A 23,412-nucleotide genomic window follows, 5' to 3' on the forward strand; every position below is an offset into this window, starting at 1 on the left:
TTTGTTTTTTATTAAATTTATTTGTCTTAATTTTTGTATGCATATATTCATGTAGATCGCATATTAAATTCATAATAGTAAGTGTATATATTCATTCAATTCATTTTCTAGCATTATTAAATTATTACAACGTTGAACAGTGACACGCGTTACACGAACTACAGCCTATTTGTAACTTAATTTAAGTGGCACTAAGTAAAAAGCACATATTGAATCTTCTGTTGTAGTTTTTGTTGTTGTTCTTGCTGCTGGTCGCAGTCATTGCAGTCCTATCATTTTCGCACCGTAAACACCAATGGCGCCGACTCATCCTCCTGCTGGTCGAGCAGTGTGGTCCTAATAGCTCGTATTGAGGCACGCTGCTGTGCCTCGATATCCTCGTATTCGATGGACGTGGAGCGCAGCAGCTGAAATTGCGCATTTGAGTCATTTTTGGTTATGATCAGCGAGGCAGGCCGGGGACCTAAGAGAAGGAAAGAAAAGATAATTAATAGAGGACTATATAAATATGTATGTTATATAAATAGCATTACCTGCTGGCGGCTTGGTGGTTAAGCGCCCTTTGCTGCTGCCCGGCCCACTCGCCAGTTCCACTTGACGCTCCGAGACGTATTCCACCTTTGAGGCATTATTGTTATTATTATTGTTATTGTTGATGTTAGCCAAATTGCTGCTGCTGGGCGTTTGTTTGATCGATACGCGCTTCTCCGACTTCACGCTGCCCTGCTGCTTCAATATGGAGTCGCGCCTCTGCTGCATTGGCGAGCCAGAGGTGAGCAGCGTCGGAGCAAACAGGGCACCGGCACTGGACAAATCGAGGTCTACAAATTTGATAAGTATAAAATTAGAAATATAGGACTAGGGGGATTACAGCTAATGGAAAGAACACAAAGCGAACACAATTAGCAACCAGATGATGCTCGTGACAGATTTATTCTGTTTGATGGACGACTTGATGGCAGTGCAGAGCTCCTTTTCCACGATGCATATATATCTATATAGATCTTAAATATAAGTATTTTGTTTTCTTTTACCCAACACCATTGGTTAATAAATATTTACAAGCTAAGCTAAAGTTTGCATGCATTATTCAACGAAATTCAATAGAAAGCAATAAAAGCCATTTTTATTTTGTTTTGTCGAACATAGAAAAATGCAATTGTAAAAAGTTGTTCATATGGTTATTTATTTAATATTTCATATTATCAAGTTAAAAACTCGCTCGTGGAAGCAGCTTTGGTTAGTTGTTCATTTTAATTATGATTGTGTTTTGTTTGTATGGCAACTTAAAACTAATTTTAAATAATCGTGCAGTCGTTTTTGGAATACATTTTGTAAGATAAGCAAATACTATAAATCAAAATACTGTAAATAGTTAAAAACCTGAACACAAGGTTTTAGAGTTTAGATTAGGTTGTTTATGAACTATTGCCAATTTAACAAAAACATCAACATAAAATAGAAAAAACAAATACATATATTAAAATGCGTTAAATAGTATATAAAAGCCATGTCTATGGAAGAATCGTTTAAATAAAATTGCAAAAGCGTTTTCAACTTGTCAACAAGGTTTGATAATGGCACATATATATAGATAGTATATATATAATATATAGTTTAGTGTATATATGGTTAGACAACTAATTGGTTAGTAAATGTCTCTTAAGAACTATGCCAGACCTAAAGGTACACCAAATACAAGTGTGTTTGTTCCTTAATACCTATAGTAATATAATATATGCTATAATAATTCTTACTCCTAGACACTAGACACAAGAATGTAGATGCATATATAAGTACATTCATATATATAATTATTTCAATTGTTCAGCTTTCGAATCGTTTTTTGTTTTTGTCTTTTACAGGTTCGTTGGTTAGGAAGCTCTTTTGTAATACAGATATGTTTGTTAGTATATGGTAAACATAGAGTAGAGGAATTTTATAATTTGGTATCATCGTAAATCTTATCAGAGTTGGGCATCACCACCACCGTTGGCACCTGGCTGTAGGGCGTCATGGGTTCGATCAGCAGCTCATCGGCAATCGACCTTGGACGCGCACCGTGCGCCAAGCCATGCTGATTATAGAACATACTACCAACACCTCCACCGCCACCGCCACCGCCACCACCCACGTTTATCAAATCGGCGTTACTGCTGCTACTATTGCCATTACCCATACGCATCTGGAGCCCGCCGCCGGCAGCTCCGCCAGCACTCAGACTTTGCAGCGAATGCGAGCTGGCACTGCGATTGTATTCGTTGTTGTTGTTATTATTATTGTTGTTGTTGTTGATGTTGTACTGCAGCAGATTGTGAATCTTCTGCTCATCGGACGGCGAACCAAACTCGGAAGACTCGCGAATGGGTGCTAATTGCAGCTGTGCGGCAGCAGCTAACATCTCACCTGTGGGCAAACCAGACGGACTGGGTCTCTCACTGCTGGCCACATCCTCGAAAGCCTCCTCATTCAATGTTTGCAATGCGCCGCAAATCATTTGCTCCTCAAGCGTAACCTGCACAAGACAAGATTTCAAATTATATTTATATACATACAATCATTTTAGAATGGACTCGATTAAAGTTCGGCTATGTGAGCTCTTTTACCTGCAGATACTCATAGTCATGGATTTTTGACTATTTCGGTAAGCATTAGACAGAGACAAAGATAAACACAATTATGTACATGGAATATCCTATCTGCTTTCAGCTTTATATATAAAACTAACCCATTCATTACTAACCTGTTTCTCCATATGACTGACAGAGTTCCGCCGTGACAGCGAAGGCGCTGGCATTGCTTCGGGCACCTCACGCATCACGGGCACAGCAGCCGGGGGCTCTGCTATAGAGGGCTGTGGCCGAATCTTGCGCGGCAGTCGTTCCACATCGCGCAGCGTGGTAATGAGCAGTCGAAACAGTTCCCAATGGCCAAAGCTCAGCCCAAGCACCTGCATGGAGTAAATAAGTGAATTATAGATTAGATAAATCTGTATATAATATAATATCCCAGCTACATATACCGCTTTGAGGTCCGTCAGTTCACAGTGCTTCAGCACGCGACCGTTGATGGCATTTTCACGCAGCACAGGCGCCAGTTTCTGCAGCGCTGGCTTGAGATCCTCGATGCGTTCCAGCAGACTGATGACGCCCTCGACGGTGAGGTCCGTGAGTCTTGTTTGCAGTATATCATCCTGTGTAAAACAATTGACAAATTATAGTAAATGTTTTCTCCATCAATGAGATTTCTGTCTTACGCCAAAGGACTCGCTGGGCGATGGTATCAGCGGTGTTGTTGGCTCCATCACGCTCAGATGGCGCGAGCGCAGCTCATTGGCCACATAGTCGTTCTGCAGCATTTGGTAAGGCGGATAGACCTGAGGGGAAGGCACATAGGTTGTTGGCGGCGGATGTGGGCGCATGCTGTGCGTGATGCTGGGACGAGTTTGCAGCACCAGCGAACCTTCGTCTTCGATGATTTGTTGATCCTCTGCAGCAGCGGGAAATGTTCTTAAATAATGTTCATTGCGAATTCATTCGGCAATCACTTACCTTTGAGCACCTTTCTGAGATACGGATCCAGATTGATTGTGAAGGGCAAAAATATGCGCAAGTCCGCGACCAATAAATCTGATTTATGCAGCTGCAGAAACGCGTCCAACTTGCGCTCATCGCGATCCAGCTCGAGCAGAGGCGCCGCCTCACGCAGACAGGCAAGTTTGGGGCGAACTCTGAAAGAGTTCAAGTTAAGTTATTAAGTAATTAATTATTTTTAAGCTTGTCTAACTCACTTTTCATAGACACTCTGCAGCGAGATGTTCTCATCGGCATTGGTGTCCATAAACTGATCGTGATGCAGCACAATCATGCTGGCGCGCAGTGGCCACTGCTCGGTGAGATTTATCCAGGAACTGAGGCGATACCAGCTGAAGTCGATCTGGAATGCTTTGAGCAGACGCACTGTGATGTAGATGACGTTCATGAGGCGGCGCATGCTGCGCGGATTCACATCGCTGAAGTAGTCATCGGTGAGCACAATGCGCGACAGATCAAGCACTCCTTGAGGATTCTGGCCCAGTCTATGCAGATTGGAGCCAATCGAGCTGGCCACGGACTCCGATAGGCGTAACTTTTTACCACCGCCGCCACCGCGTTGAGCATTGTGCGGCGCACGTAGCTTTTCTTGACTAGACATTAGCTCCGAGGCATTGGACAGACGTCGCGCTGAAACCGAATGGCCCAGCGAGGGTCCGTCGTCCACCTGATAGTCTGCGCCGCTTCGTTTGAACAGCAGCGCCGTCATTTGGGCACGCTGCACCTTGCGCAATCCAGAGTTTTGCAGATAAACCGGCAGATGGACCAAGTTACGCAGGAAGTCGTGACCACCGATGCCGCCCTCGGTAAACAGTCTGCGGCTATTGGCCTCGGCGGCCTTGGCAATCACATGCGGATCCACTGAGATGAGCAAGACGAAGGGACGATTGGGCGAGGAGAGCAGCGTTTGCACAGCATTCAAGAGCGTTAAAATGCGTTCCGTATCACACGAGTCCAGCGCATCGATGACGCCCACCAAGCGACTCTGCTGATTGGTGAACGCATCCAGACACTTGACCATATCCGTCAGCACAGCCACCTCGGCGCCCAGCAGAGTGAGGGGCGCATTCTCGTTGGAGCGCACGGCCCGCTTCAGCTGGCGCTTGTGCGAGATGAACAGCGAGCCACAGACCTTGGCCAGCACATGCAAGTGCGTGCAGATGAGCGTCACCAGCACCGCAGCAATCACATAGACGGCCACCAGAATCTGCTCGCGCTCAACGTCATTGGCGTGCGTAAAGTAGGCGACTATCAGCGCTATGCCCGCCACAAGGGTGATCAGGCCGAGCTCGAAGAGCAGCACAATGGGCAGGCAGCACATGCGACGCCAGCGCCAGCCCACATCCATTTTCAGGCACTTGGGACGAAAGGCACGATACAGTCGCGTCGACAGCCAGCCATAATGTGACTCTGCAAAGGCAAATAGAGTTCAGTTAATATCCATTTATATATGTATCACAATATCCGCATCATTAGCTAAGTAACTACGCACCAATGGCATCCAGCAGGGAGGCCAGCATGTGCGCCACGGCGCCGTCGCCCGTGGGCGAGGCACTGCTCGCTTCCGCAAAGTGAAAGCGCACGGGCTTGGGCTGGGAGTCGGCCTGCGGACCGGGCGGATGGCAGAATGTGACCTGCAGTATGAGGCGCAGTCGAGTCATGCGCTTCTCCAGCGCATGCAGCACCGAGTAGGCCCAAAACATGTCCATTTGGTAGTTAAAGTACTTCGTCGCCGCGAGCAGGAGATAGGCCAACACCAAGAAGATGACTGCAGCCAGTGCGCCCCACAGCACGGACCACGTGCTCAGGCCCACAATTGTTCCGATCAGCAGCGAGATGTGCAGGCAAACCATAAATAGCAGGCTGCCAGTCTTGGTGGGCGGCTCCGCCCACTGCTTGGCAAAGTTGTTCATTTCCTCGCGCAGTTTGTTCAGCAGGAAACTCTTGCCGCTGCCCCACTTGGCGTAGAGGCCGACGGTGATGGGCGTGGTCAGAGTGGGCTCGCTGAGCACATCGGCAAGTGCAGAGGAGTACAGCTCATAGCCCAGCATGCCCTCCGAGTCTTCGTTGGTATTGAGGCGTCGCGCACCAAACACCTGACCCAATATGGTCTTCTGATGCAGCGAGTCGATGTTGTAGGGCGTCTCGCCCGCCTTGTTGGCGCGGTACAGCAGCTGGCTGTGCTTGGGATTGCGCAGCAGCGCCTCGACAATGGCCTTGGAGCGAGCACGCATCGCTATGTGCAGGCAGGTATCGCCACGCTTATCGCTGGCCGTCACCTTGGCCTTGCGATCGAGCAGCATGTGAACAATCTCCAGATTGCGGTTGCGAACGGCACGCAATAGCGGCGTATCGCCATCTTTGGTGGACGACTCCAGGTCGGGATTCGTGAGCAGCAGCAATTTCACAATTTGCGTGTGGCCCTTCTCCACGGCCGTGTAGATCGCCGTCTTGCGATCCTTGCCTTGGATATCCACATCGGCGTGTTTCTTGAGCAACGCTTCCACCACCGTACGGTGCCCGCCCTTGACGGCGTGTATCAGCGGCGTGTCTCCACCACGATCCTGGATATTGATGTAGGCGCCAGCAGCTATCAGAGCAGCGGCAATATCCTGAAAGCCTTCGCGACTGGCTATGCAGAGCGCTGTCATGCCATCCTTGTCGAGGGCATTCACATTTGGCTTCTTCTCCAGCAACGAGGTGACGCAGTCCGTGTGGCCGCCGGCGGCAGCCACCAGCAGCGGCGTCCATGAGTACATGCCGGCGGTGTCCACATTGGCGCCAGCCTTGACCAGCGTGTCCACGATCTCAACGTTGCCACGACGGCAAGCCCACACCAGAGCCGTGGTGCCATACTTGTCTCCGACATTCACCTTGGCGCCGCGTTGCACCAGCAGCTCCACAATGTCCTTGAAGCCACGGCCAGCCGCCCAGAGCAGCGCGCCCAAATGGTAATTGCCATGAGCATTGCCATCGGCTCCCTTGTCCAGCAGCAGGCGCACCAGATCCGTGTGTCCCCGATACGCAGCCCACATCAGAGCAGTCCAACCACCCTGCAAGTCGCATCATGAATACCATAAATACTTGAGTGGCAGCCATTGCTTACCATATCGCGATGCTCGATTTCGGCGCCATGATCCAGCAGCAGTTGCACCACATCCAGGTGACCATTGCGCGTGGCGCACAGCAGCGCCGTCCAGTTGTCCAGATCCTCGGCCTGCACATCGGCGCCACGAGCCAAAAACTCACGCACGAACGAGGTCAGACCACGTCCGGCCACGACCATAAGCAGCGTAGTTCCGTTCTGTAAATGAAGTTAGAGTTTAGATACCCTTGATAGATATTATGTGAATATATATCGTATATCACTTACCTCATCGCGATCATCGATGGTTAGATGGCGACTATCGAGTATAGCGCGAAGACCGGATATATCATTATTGTCAATGTACTGCAGCACCGCGCGATGTCCGAGCGAACCCATGGAATCTCCGTATCGATTTATATTCTAGACGAAGGCGACAAATAAGGTAGAGTTAATTATCTCTTGGCAGAATGTTTTAAATGTTGATTAATCAAACTTCATGCAGTTTTTTTTTAGTTTTTTTTTTTTTATTATTGGTATAACTCAATTAAGGGGGGCTTGTGGGGCTGGGGGCGGCGGTTCTTGTGTTTTAATTGCGTTACGTTAAAGCAAAACATATTTTAATTAAATATAAATCAACATACAAGATGTGAACACACAAGTCACATGCTCAAGTTAGAGGAGGAACAAAGTCTTGTTTGATAAATAGAACACGAACCAAATGAACTACACTCAAAGAACGTAAGGGAGTGCCTAAAGGATATGGACTTAAACAACACTAAATATAATAACTAAATGATGTTATGAAGCATTTACATCTTTAGATGAGTTTAAGGGAAAAACTTTAAAACAATTTTATAATTTCCTAATATCCTTATATGTATATTCCACCCAATCGCTTATACTAAACTGTAAGATTTAAGTGTTTCAAGCTGAATATATAGCTGGAATCACAGCAATCATTAGGAAATAAGTAAATATACATAAAGATCGATTACTTGAATGTCAGAGATAAAATCTCTGATAAGAAGCGCGTATCGTTTTTTTAAGATCAGCAAATTTAATTGATAAACTTGCACTGCGCGTGCGAATACCTTGCGACTGTCAACTTAACTGAAACATGTCAAGTCCATTCCGAACGATTGACGACAACGAGCTGTCAAAATTATTGAGGTGTGGTCTTAGCTAAAAAAAATATATTGATAATGGCGCCTACAACGAACTGAAATGAGGATGAATTACCGAAGCTAAAATGCCCCTTTTAAAGAGCATAGTAAACAATGATCATTATATTTTAAATAGGTAGCAATTATCTATACAAAATCCTTATATACAAAAATATTGCATTATTGATAAGACTTTGTTTAAATAAATCTACGCAGCTGGCCACGTCTATTCCAAGGGTCTTATTTTTGAAGCGAGCAATCCTCTGACAGTTCTATGATAAACTTCTTACGTTCCGAGCAGAGTACATTTAGTTTCACTACTATTTTCATGATCTTGATTTTGATCAAACATTAATCTAACAAAATCCCTGTTCAAACTTTTTGATCTATTTATAGGTTTACATATCTCACTATCGTATTATAATGCCTCCTCGTGAAAAATTAAATATTTCTTCTTCTCTTTTATTTAATGTTCACAGAAATTAGATTCTCTGTTTGCCTTCGTGTTTTATGATTGCGCCAAAAAAAAGCGAGATTACGAGTATTTGCCACTCCAAAATAGATATCCACTCACGTTTTGCAGTAAATTAAACTGACTGCTGAGATCAAGAAAGATGGGAACGAATCTGGTTAAGGGAAATACTCGCGAGACAAATCAGAATTTATTTTTGTTTTGCTTCGTTTTTTGAAGCGCGAAAATATATTTTATAAATAAATGTTTTGTAAACAGTGAAGCGTTAAGGTATCATCTTAGTAAATGTGTAAGATTATTTTCATTAACTAACAAGGAAAGTGTGTGTGTAAGTACATCTATAGACATAGCTATTAAATAACGCTAAGTGCTAATACACATTAAAGCGTCGCATATTAATTCACACAACAACAAACGTTAGAATAATTTTTGTTAGTCTTTTAATTTTTTTTAAGTTATAAAAAAATATATAAACAAAATATTATTTTTATTAAATAAACAAAACTTTTAAATAATTAAAAAAAATAATAATAAATATAAAAATGTATATAAATAATTTTTGTTTATATTTAAATAGTGCATAATTTTTTGTTATATATTAATTTTGTATTAATAAAAAAAAAACTTACGAAAATATTTATACGTTTTTAGAAAAATAATATGAATAATAAAAATAATAATCTTAGTTAACTAAAAATAAAATGTTTTAAAGTAGACAAAAAAAAATATTTACGAAACATAAAATTTTAATAAATAAATACTTTATGAAACTTTTTAACAAACAAAAATTTTAATAAATATTAACTCTTATATATTCACGGTGAATTTCGTTTTGTTTTATTATTATTATTAATATTTTTTGTATTCCATAAAATAATATATAAAGCTTTGTTATATTTCTTTTAAATTTTAATTCTTTATTATTATTTAATATTATTTTGTTTTCTTTTTTCTTTCTTTCTCTCCTTAGAAAGTAAGTCTAGATTTACGTCACTTGCTGCAAATCAGTTAAATATTGCACGCTTAAATATTGGTTTAAATATGTGTGTTTATTAGCTTAGCTGTATTTTCAATTATTTGTGAATAAATACGAACATTTTTGGCTTTTTTCTTTGTGGGAGAACGTAAGTTATTTAAGCTTAAGCGCGATGCGCTTAAAATTAACTCATCGAAACTTTTGGATAATTTCATTTTGCCGACACTGCAACGCGCGCACGAACTTGGCTCTAGTTGATCTCAAATATTTGTAAACGAAATGCTTTTATATTTATTTAAGACAAGTTCTCTTCACGACTGTTGTTATTTTTTTTTTTTTTATCAGCTCATGATTTATTATTAAGACTAGATACACGTAATTCAGTAAGAAAAGAAAAGCAAGCGACAGTTTTTTTTTTATTTAACTGTAATAAATTGTATTTTATATTTTAATTGTTATATTCGTTTAATATTTATTTATTTGTGTATTTTTTTTTTTTTTTTAATTTGTACTATCTCGCAAAGAATGCTTCTGCACGGCACGACGAATTGGCTTTGAATGCGAGCCATGTGCAAGCTGCTGCTGTTATTGGATGGTCGGTCGGTCGGTCGGTCTGTCTGTCGCTTGGTCGTGCTGCTTGGTTAGTCGGGTGTCTGGTGTCGGGTGGTATCGTCGCATGACGTTGTTGTCTCTCGCTTATCAAGCCAAGCTGACCCGAACCGCGTCCCGCTGCCGCCCGCTTGCCCAAAAACCCGTCACTGATTACGAATAACAGCAGCACATGTAAGCAGATACTGTCTGGGCCTACAGTTAGAGATCTGTATCTGCGGATGCTCAAAAGTGTGCGCGCGCTCAATGAAATGCTGTAATTTAGTTTGTTTTTGATTTCGTTGTTGTTGCTGTTGCTGTTGCTGTTGTTGCCTGCCACTTAAACTTGTTTGCCAATTTGGCTAGAGCAATCAATAGCTGTTGCACATTTGCCGCGCACGCTCTTGCCACAAACACGCACTGCCACCGACTAACTGGCTAACTGGCCAACTGGCTAGCTGGCTAGCTGGCCAACTGGCTGGCTGATTTGGCTAAAATGCTGTGCGGGAGATGTGACCAATGACCAGGTGACCAATGACCAATGCTGTTTAGCTGGAATTCTGCTCTTAAGGCGCAGTTTAAGCGCACACCGTCGGACATAAGAAAAAGTTTCTCTTTACTTTACGACTTTGGCATTGCAAAGGCCAACTGCAACCGCACAACTTGGGTCTCGTTGTTTAGGTATTATTCCATTGCACTCGTTAATTGCTAATCAATTAAATATACATTTTCAATTTCTGCTGGCTCGCGCCCTGTCGGCTTACTCCATTAGTTAATTGAACAAAGCATTTCAGCCAAATTGAATAAACGTAGACAATAAATTCTTTGTGCTGAGCCAAGAAACTGCATAAGTTATTGATATTGTTATTGTTGTTCGCATGAAAATGGTGATTTTTTTTTTGCTTTGGCTTTGGCTTTGACGTCGGCTTTGGCTTTGGTCAAGAAAAAAAATCACCGCAAATTTGGGTCAACTGCATATAAATGCAGCTTGATTAATGTTTTTGAAAATTTCCGATTCCAATTAAGTGTAAAATCTTTACATATGTGAAAGCCGCACTGATCATTGATTATTGCTGCTGATAATGCGCCTTCGGAGACTTCAGTTCCCTCCTTTGCAGTGATCGACAGATGAGGGAGTTGCGCAGTGACAACTCGAGCTGCGAGAATCGAGTTTCGGAGCTTAGACTAGTTTAAAGCTAATCGATTCTAGTCTATGCTGAAGGTCACTGCAGGCAGTGCAATGTATAGTAACTATACTGTTATGTTTTTATACTTGCTCAAGAAGTGAAAGGGGTATATTAGTGCAATATCAGAAGAGTTCATTTTGGGTTTTTAACTTGCTCTTTAAGTGAAAGTAGTGTAATATAATGGGCGTTACTTTTGGGTATTTTTACTGGTTCACGATTTAAAGAGGGTATATTGGTTTGCAATGCAAATTTCTATATTGAAAACAGGGACTAAAAATTCTATAATATTCCGTCTAGTAACGTATTAAATAGAGATATACAATTTGGGCCTGACAAATTGCAAAAAAAAAATAGTTCCTTTTGAGACTTGTAAAAGTATTATGCAGTCGGTAACGCCCCGACTTGTTTCTTAAATAGTATTAACAAAAGTAGTAATTAAAGCTTGAATTGAAAGTTATTAATAATACTACCAAGAATAATAAAATATATATAATTATAATATAATAATAATAGTAATAATAATAATAGTAATAATAGTAATAATAATAATAGTAATAATAGTAATAATAATAATAATAATAATAGTAATACAAGTAATAATAATAATAGTAATAATAGTAATAAAAGTAATAATAATAATAGTAATAATAGTAATAATAATAATAGTAATAATAACAATATTAATATTTAATTTATTTTAATAAATATAAAGATAATCAATATTAATTATACTTATAATAATTGTATTACTGCGGATTTCCCACAAATTTATAGCCATATTTACTTTAGGCTAATACATTATAGTCTCAGCAGCTCATGCGTCAAAAACCACCCATTGATGGACAGTTTTCGATAGGTTGAAGACATTTCATAACCGATTACCAATTAGAAGTAATCTTTTAGCTCTATCTAGTGGCTGAATTAGCCACAGAACCGACAGTAAGTCAGCCCTAACTAATGTTTGTTTATCGCATGACGCTCTTAAGTATATTTAATATGTTAAAGGTTATTTCAGTCAGCACGCACCTCCGACATTAAATTGCATAATCGCTAATGGATAGCAAAGCTGAGCCAAGTTGTAAAAATACCAAAAATAGATATGTTAGTTGCCAAACTTCAATGGTTGTTCGCCAGTTTGAGCAGCTGTTAAATGTGGATTAATTGTTTAGTGAATCACATCAAGTTATTTTTGGCTGATGTTTGTTGTGGTTAGACAAGAAGTTGAACGACAAGGCAAATAATTAACAGAAGAGCATTCAACGTGTTTGGGCTCATAGGCGACAGCATGAGAAGTAGAGGAGGAGCAGGAGGAGCAGGGGAAGCAGGGGGAGCAGGAGAGCAATGCAACAAACAACAACAAACAACAATGAACAACAACAACAACAACATGAAGAAGAAGCAGAAAAAGTTGCATAGCATGTTTATTTTTAGATGTTGCATTTATAGAACCAGGACGGGTTATATAGGTATAGAGAGGAGTAGGGCATTAGAAGCTAAAGCCAGCCAAACAATGAGAGGGAAAGGGAGAGCGAGAGAGAGAGAGAGAAAGAAAACTAAGTACATTCACATGGATGTGGGAGAAGCGACGCAATGCCATATTAAAGTGACTGAATCGTCGCGTCGTATGGGGCGTTATGCTGTGCTCCTGATGATCGCTGCAGCTGCCGCTGCACGCATCTCCATTCAGCTCCTGGCCATGGCTGTCCGGTGTGAGTGAACGCGTCGGCGTGGGCGAGGGCGACAGCGTATTTGGATTGCTGCTGCCCATGGCATCCGTTGGCAGCGACTCGCTACTCTCAATGTTGATCACGAGACGCGGCAGCGATCCATGCGGCGCAATCTCTGTGCCACGCTGTCGCTGCAGAGTGCGATTGCCTGTGCTGCGCGTGGCGGATTGGCCGCTGCGAAAGTCACGATGCTCGTCCCATTCGAGCAGCGGACGCTGCAGCGACTGCAGATCATGGGTGCCCGTATCGTGCAGGCCACGCACCAAAGCCCCAATTGTGCGCTGCTTGCACGCCTTGACGTCGCTTGAACTGGTTACGGATGATGCTGCTGTAGCTGTCGTTGTTGTTGCTGTTACTGCTGATGCTGTCGCATTCGCCGTCGCCGTCGCCTTTGGGTCAGCTGCTGTCGTTGATGGCTTTGCTGTTGCTTTTTGTTTAAGCTTTGGCGCTTTATCATTCGGCTGCATGATCGCTGTTCACTTCTGCGTGTTTTGAGTTCTTTGCTTTCTTGCTTTTCGTTTCTTTTTATCGCTTCTTTATGAGTCGACACAGTAAATGACGCGGACTATGGATTGAGAGCTGCAGCAGCTGCCGCCTGGGCCAACTGATTAGTTATTAAGTATGCTCACATATGGCATGTTTTATACTTTTATTAATGTTCTTTCTTTAGTTTATTCTGCATTTGCAGCAGTTTTTTTTTCGCTTTCTTTTTTTAATACTGATTGAACAACAACAATTGAACGTTTGATGCCTTGCCTTGTCTAATTGACTGCATACTCAATTGATCAAGCCACAACCAATTGTTGATTCAACACAATCAAGTGGAATGACATTCAAAAAGGGAATCGAATCGTGGAGCGTGAAATAGTTCTATATGGCATATAAGTCTGTTCATATGCGTTGAGAGCTTCAAATAATGAAGTCTTTGGTAGAGATTTAGATGGGAATATGATGTAAATGGAAGACAGTATCTTAAACAACCTGAGGCGAAAGAATTCTCAAAGCTGGCTCCAACAATTTTATATTATAATTTAAATTTTTATAATATTAATATTGCTTTTGTCTTGGGAATTACAAATTTTCCATCTGCTTTGCAGCTAGATTTTTATTTAAACCACTTAATAATTGATAGCTTGAGTATTTAATTTAAATTAATTTAAATTTAAATTAAATTTAAACTGGCCAATCAGATTAAAACTGCATTCATCTATACTATAACCCATAACTAGTGTATCTAGTCTGTTTATCTTATAGTTTATCTTAAGCAAAGAGTATATATAACTCTATATATACACATCTACCAAATGCACTCATCATTTTGTTATCTTTAGCTTATCTCGTATATATTAAACACAGATTATAGCTGAAAAAGCTTTTAGCCTTCACACAACTTAATTTGTAGTTAAATTACACTTAAATTAATTATGTCACACACCTCGGATTCGCCCGGATGCGTTTTCAAACGGGCTTTAAACATTTTGGTTAAACTCTCGCCGCTTAGTTCCGTTTTGAAGGTATTTTACAGCTTCCAGGTAATAGAGAAGAAATTGAAGAAAAAAAAGGCCCAAAATAAACAACAACAATTAATAACTTAAGCTCGACCGCTTGCCTGTGGTGTTCTAAGTGAACTGCCTGCTGGAAGCTGCATGCATGTTCCATATATGGATGAAATGCATGGCGCCACACAGTTTACATTTGACTTTTAATTAATAGAACAAACAATTGGAATTTATCACACACACGCTCGATAAGCGCGCAGATAAGCGCCGGATATTAAAACAGACCGTTGGAACAACTTCAACTTCCTATTTGCAACTGGGAAAACTTTTCTATTGAAATAACTTCTCTTTTTAGGTAATTATTTTCACACTTCGGGAATCATCGCGACGAACCATTCCAGACTGCGTAACGAGCAAAACTGAATCAAAGACAGCGACTTGAAGTGAAGCGGCCCGTGGAGGGCGATTGCTTTGAATGTTGCCTTCCATTATGACAGTCCATAATAAACTTTATAACTGCTAACAGTGTGTGTCAATAGTAATTTACAGCCACAGCGAGCTTTAGAGATTCGGTGCTATAAATTAACAGAGATTCATTACTTATGTTCTTGTTTATAGCTCTGTTCGTCAAATCAACGTCAAGTTACCGAAATGAAAAAATCGGAAAAGTATTATACGTCATCATTCACTGATTGAAATTACATATAATATGCAATTCGTAGTAAGTCCTGTACAGCCATAGATTTTAATTAAAGATAATATCCAAACATACTACTTATAGTATCTATCTGAGGATACTATTTAAGGATACTTTCTAAAGATACTATCTAAAGATACTATCTGAAGATATTATCTAAGATACTATCTGAAGATACTATCTGAAGATACTATCTGTAGATACTATCTGAAGATACTATCTGAAGATACTATCTGAAGATACTATCTGAAGATACTATCTGAAGATACTATCTGAAGATACTATCTGAAGATACTATCTGAAGATGCTATCTGAAGATACTATCTGAAGATACTATCTGAAGATACTATCTGAAGATACTATCTGAAGATACTATCTGAAGATACTATCTGAAGATACTATCTGTAGATATTATCTGAAGATACTATCTGAAGATACTATCTGAAGATACTATCTGAAGATACTATCTGAAGATACTATCTGAAGGTACTATCTGAAGATACTATCTGAAGATACTATCTGTAGATATTATCTGAAGATACTATCTGAAGATACTATCTGAAGATGCTATCTGAAGATACTATCTAAAGATACTATCTGAAGATACTATCTGAAAATACTATCTAAAGATACTATCTGAAGATACTATCTAAAGATACTATCTGAAGATACTATCTAAAGATACTATCTGAAGATACTATCTAAAGATACTATCGTAAGATACTATCGTAAGATACTATCTAAAGATACTATCTGAAGATACTATCTAAAGAACCTATCTGCAGATTCTAAAGATACTAAATGTGGAATAACATACACAGATACTATTTATTATACATACATACTGCCTATAGAATACATCTATATATAAAACACATAGAGAAAATTTAAAAATATTATTATAAATAAGTTGAACGTAGACCTATAAATTTTATTAACTGTCGCATACTTTTAGGCTGCCAAAAAGTACCTAAACATCAGGGCTGGAAAACATTCTTATCTCTATATGTGCACATAAAATTCATTATAATTAAACAAACTTTTTGGCTAAGAGTTAGGACACTAACAACAGACTTTTTACGGACCTAATTATATATGCGCAAAAGAAATCCAAATGTCTATGACGAAGTTCTGTCGCTATCGACTTACAGTTTGTAGAATTCTAATCAGCATACGATTGTGTACATCACACATACATAAAAAATAAATTAAATACAGATGGAACATATATATACATATTATATATATATATACTAGAACACATGTTTAATTTGACTGCTGCCTGTCTGGCTGGTTTAGTTTACCCAAGTCTACCCAAAATATCTCTGCTTATCAGATAAGCTAGCCAAAACATATGGTGGAGCCGGCGCTGCGGCAGACGTAGAATCGAAATTACCCACCTGGACGGAGTTATTGCTGCGCCCAAAGGAGCTGCGAAAAAAGCCAAACGGGAATATGCTGCCATAGCCGCCGGAATCGTGACGCTCACGACCGGAGCTCGTCGTCGCGGCGGAGGTCGGCGGCGATGAGGGATTCAGGGGCGACATCTCCGAGTAGGCGCGCCCCAATTGATCCAACTTGGGCGTGCGAACCATTTTGCACAGTTATTTTTTTTGCTGAATTTTGCCTGTGCTATTCACTTATTTATACACTAAAGCGTACATTTAATACACAACAAACAGTTAAAAAGCGAAACATTGAATGGGAAATTGTTTCCGTTTAGCGCAACTTATTCAGCTCGTGCCAATTATTTGCATGCGCCGATCAAATATTTACCGCTGATAACCTTTTTGATACTAATTAAGGTTTTTTATTTTCGTCAGCACACACAGATTCAACGGATTTAAATATTATTTCTAATTCCGTTTTTCATTTATTATCATTATCATTTTTATTTTTATTTTTTAGCTCGTCGCGCCGTATTCGAGCTGTCGAGCACACGCAACGCGCACTGCTGGAAAACTAACCGCAGGCAATGCCCGGGTTCTGGACAGGCAGCGACGGCAAATAATGCAGCCAGCTCACAACATGTGCGCCTAGCATTCTCTTCAGTTCGTATACCCTATAAGTGAACTATGCGGAAGAGTGGGTGTAACGAACTTGTAGCTTATCATAATGATTTTCTTGAATTTCATATCCTGTAACAGAATATTATATATACCTAGTTCTTCGAGATCTTCAACTCGCAATAACAGAAATATTTTATTATATTTTCTATATTTTTTGTATAGTTTTTACATTCATATTCGTTAACGAAATTTCCCTATATTTTTCCCTAATTTAATTAACATTTTATTAGCATCCCCTCTATAAACTATAATTACAGATAATCTTTTAGTCGCGCACTCCCGTTTAGCTGATCTTTACCTATTCATTTTGATAAAAAAATACAAGAGTTTAGCGAAACATTAACGGCGCTTTCGTACAGCTAAACTTGTGCAAAACCAACCCATACACACACACACACGCATACTCATATACTCCCACACACACTCCAATTACAGGCGCCCAAAATGAGCAATCACATCGGTTACTAATTACTGCTGTGCCTGTATTTAGTTATCGTAATAACTGTTGTCTGCTTGTGGAACGGTGGAAAGGAACGTTCAAATTACGCACGGCAGCTCTCACAGACAGTAAACAATGAGTGAGCAGACTAACACTCTCTGTCCCTCTTCTTCTTGCTCTCATACACTTGCTCATTGTCTGACATATAGTTGTATTCGTTAAGTTAAGTCAGATCTCGTTGGCTGATAACGCCAGTCCGTTGACTGTCTACTCCCAGCCCAAAGCACACAGAGAAGCGGAACGGCATTTTATGTTGACATAGCGTTCACCAAATATGAACTCAATTATGTTTGAGCCTACGAGAGAAATTGAAGAGATTTTGACTGCACATTCACACGTATTTAATTGAGGTAAGATAACAGACTGTTAAATTGGAAATATTTAGTTAGCAGATGCATAACAGAATACAAATGTTAACCATAATATAGTCAACATAATAATAACATAATGTTAACTATATATATAGATATATTACTCTGTTTAATTACCTGAAGTATGAAAATTAATTTTTATTATTTATTATCTTAATACCAGACTATGCCTTGTATTCCTGTCTGTCGTATCTATAAGCCCATTTACAATATATAAGTAACTAGGCGTTGGGCAAAGCTGTATTATTATTACCATTATTATAGTTGCCATGGGACCGCGCAATTGAATGTGTACTAAATATCAGAAAATAATAATCGACACGAAATCACTCGACCAGAAAATATCTAAAATTTTGCAGATAATATGTACTATAATTGGTGTATAGTATATACAAATGTATAAAACGTAAAATATAATATAATACAGCAAACACATATCAAGTATGCATTCTATGTTCATATGTATAGGTGAAATTCCAAAGCAAAAATTTTTAAATAATTGCTATATCAATTATGAAGATAGTACATGAGGACTTTACGTTAAGCCATACGAAGACAGCTGTAAGACTAACAAATCTAGACAGTTCTTTTTAACAACCTGTTAATGAAGACTTTATAACGGCCTTGCGTTACTTCAAATGGAAATGAACAACATAGAGCATACTTTGGGGCGCGTTTATAATAAAGATGTGGAGAGATAGTAAGGAAACAAGCTTGGATCTTGTTTTACATGTATAGAAAAATATAAATAAAATTTAGCTAAATAGATATAGGTAGCTAGACTTATGTACTACTAAATATAAATAAAATACAATCTACGAACTCGGCCTGCATATAGAATTTATTAAGCTTGCCTTTATTTTTATATATTAATATATCATAATATACAAAATAATATATATTAAATCAAAAATCTGTAAGACCCTTTGCCCATTTTTAGTCTCCATCACGAACAAATTAATATTAATTACTTCAAGTTTTTTTATTGCTGCATTAAAAACAAACGTCGTAATGTCAAACCCAGCAATTCTAAGTAAGAGAAACAATACCTATTAACAGAATTATATATGTATACTTATATATAATGCTTTTCTTATGCGCCTGTATATACATTCTGTATATATATGTAACTGCACAAATATAATTATTTTTATACAACTTGCCAAGCAATTTGTGAGTGAAATTTTGTGCCTGTCTGCCGTCGGTCTATCAACAATTCCCAGAATAGCCAAAGCAGAGACAAAAAACAACAACACCGAACAAAGTCGAAACAATGATGTAGTATCATAGACAATCATTACACTTAGTTCATTAAACTTCAGAATTGTATTGCTTACAACAAACGTGGAAAACGTTGACTGCCAGTGGAAGGAAAACAGTCATTGTTTTCAGCTTTTCCGGTTATCACTATTGAAAGCTAGTCGTCGGGGAAACCCACAAGGAATAGACTTAAGCAATCAAAATAACAGACTATGAAATACCCCTGCTTATACAAAAGACCACCATGAACTGATTAAGTATTTTGTTTATTATCATATCAATCCGCTATCTTCTATATTATAGATATGTATGTATTTCAATTGCATCTGAACTCAAAGTGGTCTAAAGGAAACTCTGCAATTGTTAATGCTAAATGTTCCTTAAATCTTTTTATTGCTGATATATAAAAAAATGTACAACTCTGACCTAGCTTAGCATTTGATTTCTATAGATCTGAGCTCATATATAGGTATATATAAAAATATGCATCAAATAACAAGTACAAGTTTTCTTTTTTTGAGCTACTGATGAGTCATTCGTAAAATTCGATAGCTGACATCGGCAAAACTTACTTGCATACTATACGTGACTCCCGGTTCGCTTAGTGCTTGGGATTCCATGAAATGAGATATGGAATAAACTGGCAGATTATCCATCATTTTAGATTTTGATTAATCACTAGAAATATATTTCAATATCACTAAGCCGCGTACATCTAATGTATCTCTGACACTCTCAGAGGCTCGAAAGCAACTGCCAAAGTATTCGCTGAATGCTTATCTGCAGTTGATTTGATTTATTAATTTTAACAAATTAACATCAATTTGTGTACTGTTATTGATCGTATTAATCTGATCGGATATTTAAGAGACAGGTATTTCGAGAGTCTCAAATATACTCTATAAATTGATTTGGCATAACTAGATATTTTGCTAGCAGAGCTCAAAATATACTGCTTAAATAGCTTTCATAACTTCCAGCGTAGAGCCGCATATAAGAAGTAATGTCAACAAAATAACAATTTATTTATATGATTATAATTGTAAAGCAGACATAACTCTGCTAGGCGATTCTCATAATAATAAATGAGCTGGAAATTCTTTTCAAGCTTTGTTTACAACTGATTTATGGCACTCCCAATAACTATTTAAATATCAGTTTGAGTATGCAGTCACAAAAAGGGTGGTTTGAAAAGTTAAGTGGTTTAAGTTAACATTTTAAAAGAGAACAAATTAATATACTTATAAATACATCATTCATTTGGTATGGGCACTATTTATATATTTAATACTTTACAAATACATTTCGATGAATATTTTCGTACATTTTGTATACAATCCATAATAGGGGAAATACTCACACATACTTATCAATAAAACAGCTAAAGCTTACTTAGATTTTCGATAAAGCTACCTTCAATGCCTAAGTTTAATCATATGTATATAAATATGCTAAAATATAAGGCTAATTAATCAAATGAAGAAATTGCAATCTTAATAATCCGTTGACAAGACGAAATGCCGGCAGATTGATAATAGCAGAGTGACATATATAAACTGTGCATACAGACATTGTCGTATTTCTGTATATATATCTACACAACTAGCTTTCTTATCGGCCCATTTGTTTGTAGATAAACCCAGTTGGCAAATAGAAACTGGCACAGAAACAAAGATAAAGTGCGCTTAGTTTCGAGTGCGCTGGCATTAAGACGTATTCATTTCAATTATGACGAATGACGACAAAGGTATACTCTGTGGACTTTGTGGGGTGCCCCACACCTCCAATGGGAAGTAATTCATTTTCAATTCCGCCTATTAAATGCTCGTTAGCCACAAATGACTGGCAAATACCAAGTTGAGCAGAAAAGAAAAGAGAACATTCGTATGACAGAAATAAATCAAGGGTAAATGGAATTATTTAAAACGTAAAATAAAGAAAGCAAGTTTTCTTTTTGTTTGCTTAAAATATAAAATAAGAATGAATACATTTCATATTTTCACATTCCTACATATCGTTTTATGACTTTGCACTACTGTACTTGGCATTTAAAAATAAATATATTGTGAAATTTTGTTAACTTGGCTCTACAGAGAATATTAAAATTGATTGGTCACACAAATGACATTATTATTAAATTAATTAGCACCTCTTTAGTTAATGCGAAATTCTACAAAAGTCATGGAAAATAGACTAACCGTGCCTGTGGAATATTTGCTATGGATTGCTGTTTGGATTTAATGTCTTACTAAGCATTACTGAATCAAATTAAATAACAAATTTGAAATTAGCTCAAATTTGGATTGTTTTCATCAATACTGTAAGAACAGAAGTTGATTTATGTATATGTATCTACCGATATATCTATATCAATGACACTCACCGGTTAAATCAATCAATTGTTGTTGTTATTGTTATTGTTATTATAGGAACGATAGCCAGTTATACAAATTTGCCGCGCAAAAACAAAACACTCTGGCAGGATCAGACACATTGACAACAAACGACAGCTGAGCACAGCTGAGCGCTGCCCTGTGTGTATGTGTGTCTGTACTTGTATGTATATATGTAGTTTTGTCTGTATGTATACACGCACGTGTGTCGCTGTATGCGAGTTTGTATGCCCGACAATGAAACGTCGATAAAAACTGATTACAATTACGCCTGCATTGGCTCTTACACTAGTTTCAATAACATCAGCACTTTAACAGTTAAAATTGAATATGTCGGTTATAAATAATTGAAATAAACTGTCACGAACACACAATAAAAAATATATATGTACATATTCACGTACATATAGATGAGCACCAAGCATTCGCAGCAGCACACTGCGCGAAAAATGATTCTTTCACTATTTGCATTTGAATTTAAGCAGTAGTTCTTCACTGTTTACATAATTAGCGAACTGTATATTAAATAGAATTATGAAACAATATATTCACACTCTATTATAAATTGTACTATTATTAAATTAAGTTACATATATGGCGACCGAACAACAGTTCTACGTTCGCTGCCGTTTGCTACCCAACAAACAATGGGCAACGCGCTTACGAATTTTCATACAATTGGCTAGTCGCCGAATTGTTTGCTTGGCTATGTCTGGTACGAAAAGAATGTTGCCAGATTGACAAATGCCAAAACGTTCATAATATGGCCAAACGCAATTACTAAAGCGCGAAGAATTATCGATATAAGAAATGTAAACTATTATTGCAAAATTAAGTTTTTAAATTTTGTATCTTTGAAAGGCAGTTTTTCTTATAATTTGAATACACATTGGAATTGGTTTCTATTGATTTTAATTGCACTTTAAAGCGCAATCGGATATAAAATGTAATTCATATTCGATTTGACTTAAATTGCTTTATCAAATTTAACAAATGTTTTATTTACTTTGCAGAGCAATAATAAATCAACACAAGAAACTAGTACCACTTTCCCTTGACTAACCGAAACGAATACAGAATCATAAATAAGATATATGTACACTCGTTAAAAGTATTTTTCCTTTATTCTAAGACACAATTTGCACTCAAAACAATATCGAATGCTGCCTGGAATTTACAATTTAACGGGCTTGGGTTTGCCTTGCTGAGCAGCAATGCGCTCCTTGTAACGCTTGACTGCCTCCTCGCGGGAAAGATTACCCTTGCGTGCATATCGCTGGTTGATCAAGAACTTGACATCCATCTGTGGAACAATATGGAATATGTCAGAATATGGAGTATGTCAGAGGACGGTAATCTATCCTATCATATTGCTGATTTCTACTTACGCCCAGGGTGGACTCGTGGCGTTTGCGCATGGGGCGCTTGATGCCATTGCGATGAGCCTTCTTGTTCTGGTTGTGATTTGTGTGATTCTTGGACTTGGCCATTGCGAATTATCAAACTGTTTTTGCGGCAGAAGTCGGCGACCAGTCCATAAGTGGTACAACATGAAAGCAACAAATTTTCATTAGAGAACACAATTTATAGATTATTTTCATCATTATTCAATGAAAGAGATGCCGATGGCATCAGAAAATACACTTTTGAGCAGAATTAAAATTGTTATTTAGTTTACTTGCGACCTACGTTTTTGACAGCACAGCGGAAAAGAAGAGGAAGAAGAAGCGACAATATCGATAGTCATCTTTATATCGACAATTCCACTCGATATTGTGGGAAAACAGCTGGTTTCCATTTTATATACATGTGGCAATATCAGGAGTATTT

At 38.6% G+C, this 23,412-nt stretch overlaps 2 protein-coding genes across 14 annotated transcripts; both read right to left on the minus strand.

Moving 5' to 3' along the window:
- Window positions 1-63: 63 nt before the first annotated feature.
- Window positions 64-22,287, minus strand: Arms (Ankyrin repeat-rich membrane spanning). Of its 12 annotated transcripts, none has more exons than XM_089261620.1 (13): window positions 21,573-22,287; window positions 6,967-7,101; window positions 6,700-6,897; window positions 5,086-6,646; window positions 3,791-5,003; window positions 3,552-3,730; window positions 3,257-3,489; window positions 3,023-3,193; window positions 2,744-2,950; window positions 2,607-2,636; window positions 2,176-2,515; window positions 534-821; window positions 64-463 (listed from the first exon to the last, which is right to left on the minus strand). In XM_089261620.1, the coding sequence occupies exons 2-13, from the start codon at window positions 7,075-7,077 to the stop codon at window positions 273-275; spliced, it is 4,722 nt and encodes a 1,573-aa protein (XP_089117746.1). In that variant the 5' UTR covers window positions 7,078-7,101; window positions 21,573-22,287; the 3' UTR covers window positions 64-272. The 12 variants fall into 12 exon arrangements, with proteins under 12 accessions (XP_089117746.1, XP_089117743.1, XP_089117745.1 ...); XM_089261617.1 differs by lacking the exon at window positions 21,573-22,287 and adding an exon at window positions 16,391-16,994; XM_089261619.1 differs by lacking the exon at window positions 21,573-22,287 and adding an exon at window positions 14,230-14,714.
- A 381-nt stretch (window positions 22,288-22,668) lies between these two features.
- Window positions 22,669-23,398, minus strand: RpL29 (ribosomal protein L29). 2 transcript variants are annotated; one of them, XM_089261477.1, is made up of 3 exons: window positions 23,272-23,398; window positions 22,971-23,086; window positions 22,669-22,885 (listed from the first exon to the last, which is right to left on the minus strand). In XM_089261477.1, exons 2-3 carry the CDS (start codon window positions 23,070-23,072, stop codon window positions 22,757-22,759), a joined length of 231 nt encoding a protein of 76 aa, XP_089117603.1. In that variant the 5' UTR covers window positions 23,073-23,086; window positions 23,272-23,398; the 3' UTR covers window positions 22,669-22,756. The 2 variants fall into 2 exon arrangements, with proteins under 2 accessions (XP_089117603.1, XP_017960494.1); XM_018105005.3 differs by lacking the exon at window positions 23,272-23,398 and having other exon boundaries at window positions 22,971-23,143.
- Between the last annotated feature and the right edge of the window lie 14 nt (window positions 23,399-23,412).

This window comes from Drosophila navojoa, chromosome 5 (genome assembly GCF_054131105.1).
Source record: "Drosophila navojoa isolate 15081-1374.11 chromosome 5, UAZ_NAV_1.0, whole genome shotgun sequence".
Classification (NCBI taxonomy): domain Eukaryota; kingdom Metazoa; phylum Arthropoda; class Insecta; order Diptera; family Drosophilidae; genus Drosophila; species Drosophila navojoa.